The following is a 2,761-nucleotide window of genomic DNA, read 5'->3' on the forward strand; positions in this document are numbered from 1 at the left end:
GGGTGGGTGGGAGCAGCATCCAGGAGTGGGATGAGCAGATGGGGCCAGGGCTTGGATCACAGGGCTGTAACAGCATGGGCCGGGGGCCTGGGTCTGGGACCTGGGACAGATCCATGATCCACTGGCTGCATGCCCCTGCAGTGGGCACCACTTGTGCAGGCAGGGGCATGTGGGGAGCATGCCAGGTGGGAACTGAGGGACTCACCAGGGGCTGGACAAAATCCTGTGATAGCCTGGATCCATCCCACATGCCATATTTTGCCACCCCTTCTATAGAAACAGTATTTTTAAAACCTGTTCTTCTGTTTTCCAGATTTGAGGCTCAGTTTATTCTTTCAGAGCCAAGTAAAGAATGGAATGGCAAACGAGGGAAAATATCTTCATCTCTGCTTTCTGAGTTCTTTAAAAGAAGCAAACAAGATTCCAAAGTACTTATATGCATCTGTGGTCCAGCACCTTTTACAGAGCAAGGAGAACAGTGAGTGTAAAAGTTATTATTTCTGTACCTGTAGTGTACTGTTAACAACTTCACCATTTCTAAAAGCAGCTCTTTGAATATTTTTGTATGAAAAAAATCATAAATGTGTGTAGGGTTTATAAGGAAGGATCCAGGTTTTCTGTTTCCCACAGAAAAACGGGCCAAAATGTGGATTTTCCCCTTCACCACATTTTAATAGAGAAACCCATGGATTTTGCGCTTTTGCAAAGAGCTCTCTGCAGGCTGGCAGAGTTCCAGTCTGCAAGGGACTGGGAGGCAGCTTGAGGAGGGTGGCTAGGTAAGGGGTGCCATGTGCATGCATATGCACATGGCTGCCAGGCAGCCTGGAGAGCAGCTCCCACAGGTGGTGGGTAGGTGTGGAATTGAAGCTGCCATAGGGGAGGAGTTGGGGAGGGCTGGGACTGCAGCCTAGCTGGGTGGTATGGGAGGCTTGGGGCCCAGGACCACAATGTGCAGCAGCAGGGCCTTGCAGGGAAGGGGCTCCAGGTGGCTTGTCTTGTGGGGTGGGGGGCAGCTCCCTGCCACTGCGCGTGCTCCTCGGTCAGACAGGTAGTACCCATGTCCCCAGATCTGTGTGCGGGTTGGGGGTTGGCTGCCTGTTGTGGACTTGGGCTGCTGCCCTCCCCAGGGGCCTCTGCAGCCCGGCAGGTGCAACCTAGCACTGCACAGGGCATCTGCTTGCCACTACGAGCTCCACAATGCCCTGGTGAGGCATTTCCTGCATGTGTGGCAGCACTCATACGCACAGATTCTGCACTGCTGCCCTCCCCCCCCACTGCCATGTGTACAGGGAATGCCTTACCAGGGCAGTGCAGAGCTCACAGTGGCAAGCAGGTGCCCATGCAGTCCTGCCATGCCCTGCAGTGCTAGATTGCACCTGTTTGACGTTTTCACTCTTTTCAATTTGAAAGATGCTAAGTGTTCAAGATTTGGAAAATGAATCTGACTTGGAGAAAGTGATATTTCTGATGATCAAGAATTACTGAAAGAGAGATCCATGTAATTTCTGCTAGTTCTGGTAGTCTGTTTCTGGTCGTCTGTCTGCTGAGAGTTATTAAAGTCTAGAATGTTTCTAACAGATTTCAAATAAAAAATGTAAGGTATTTGTGTTTGTAATGCATCTATTCAGATGTCTGGATTATAAGAGAAGAAAAATAAGGATAAAAAGACATCTCTTCACCCAATCCTCTCCCAAATTCTAAAATATTGAACCAGCTGTGGACAGTATGCATAGCTTTGTTGAAATAGGAAAGGTTGCACAGCTCTAAGACAGGATGGAATTCAGCCATTAGAGAAAAATACATTTTAAAGATTTTGATTCTACAGATAGTAGTTCAAATATTGAATAGCTCTTATTTTTAGAAAATGTTTTAGCATCCTTAAGGATTTTTGTTCCATGTATGAATTTATTTGTAGGCATGGAAAGTCTTTTCAGTGTGTTTGACTGGACTATTTTCCATTAGTTCTTTCTATTGAAAATGACAGAGGGTAGCTGCTAAACTGTTAAAATGTTTTGATTAACACTCCTGTTGTTTAGTCTCCAGACATTCAAATTTACATATTTCATTTTTGTTTTTCAGGTTTCTGAAGGATCTTGACTATTGCAAAGAAGAGATCCATAGTTTTACTGCATAAGCTGATATGAAGATATCGCTGTTTATATGATGCAATTTTATTTATTTACATTCATGATTAAATTTCAATTCTTAAAATGAAAGCTATTTTGTATGGCTTAAAATTTGACTCTTGGTATCAGATTATATTTCTTGAATAGAGTATGTCTTTGGGGAAAAGGATTTTGTACTGTGTTTTATCTTGCTTTGTATTTATTTTTGCTAAAATTCAACTAGGATGATAATTTATTGTAGAGGCAAGTACATTTTTACAGTACACATTATATTAGATGTTAAATTTTTTTGGTACAGAAGGACTCTTCATAGCTATAATTTATCACCATTGTAAGCACTGTTACATAAAAATCTACTTGAAACATTATTGCATTTCTGTATATAAAATGTCTTATTAGGAATACTGTCTGAATTTAAATATTGCACTGTTAACTCAGGTAAATGATCGCTTACAGTATGTTCTTGTTGATCTCTGAAATCTGTTTAACTGGTAAGTGATCAAAACATGTTATTGAACTTGTACATAATGTCGAACAATAAAAGATAAAATGCCTTGGTATGGCATAGTGTAAATTCAGATGCACTAAGTAATAAAAAAGGTTAAAAATATGGCATGTGCCATGTGCAAGACAGA

At 42.2% G+C, this 2,761-nt stretch overlaps 1 protein-coding gene across 1 annotated transcript in view; it reads left to right on the top strand.

Moving 5' to 3' along the window:
* The window catches only part of LOC109312124 (cytochrome b5 reductase 4), an 84,954-nt gene extending 82,193 nt beyond the window's left edge, over positions 1-2,761 (top strand). Inside the window, exons 15-16 of the mRNA XM_019538169.1 lie at positions 314-478; positions 2,080-2,761. Of these exons, the coding sequence (XP_019393714.1) occupies positions 314-478; positions 2,080-2,134 (220 nt within the window). The 3' untranslated portion in view covers positions 2,135-2,761. The remainder of the gene's footprint in view (positions 1-313; positions 479-2,079) is intronic.

Source organism: Crocodylus porosus, unplaced genomic scaffold (genome assembly GCF_001723895.1).
Source record: "Crocodylus porosus isolate Cpor-Errol unplaced genomic scaffold, CroPor_comp1, whole genome shotgun sequence".
Lineage (NCBI taxonomy): Eukaryota > Metazoa > Chordata > Crocodylia > Crocodylidae > Crocodylus > Crocodylus porosus.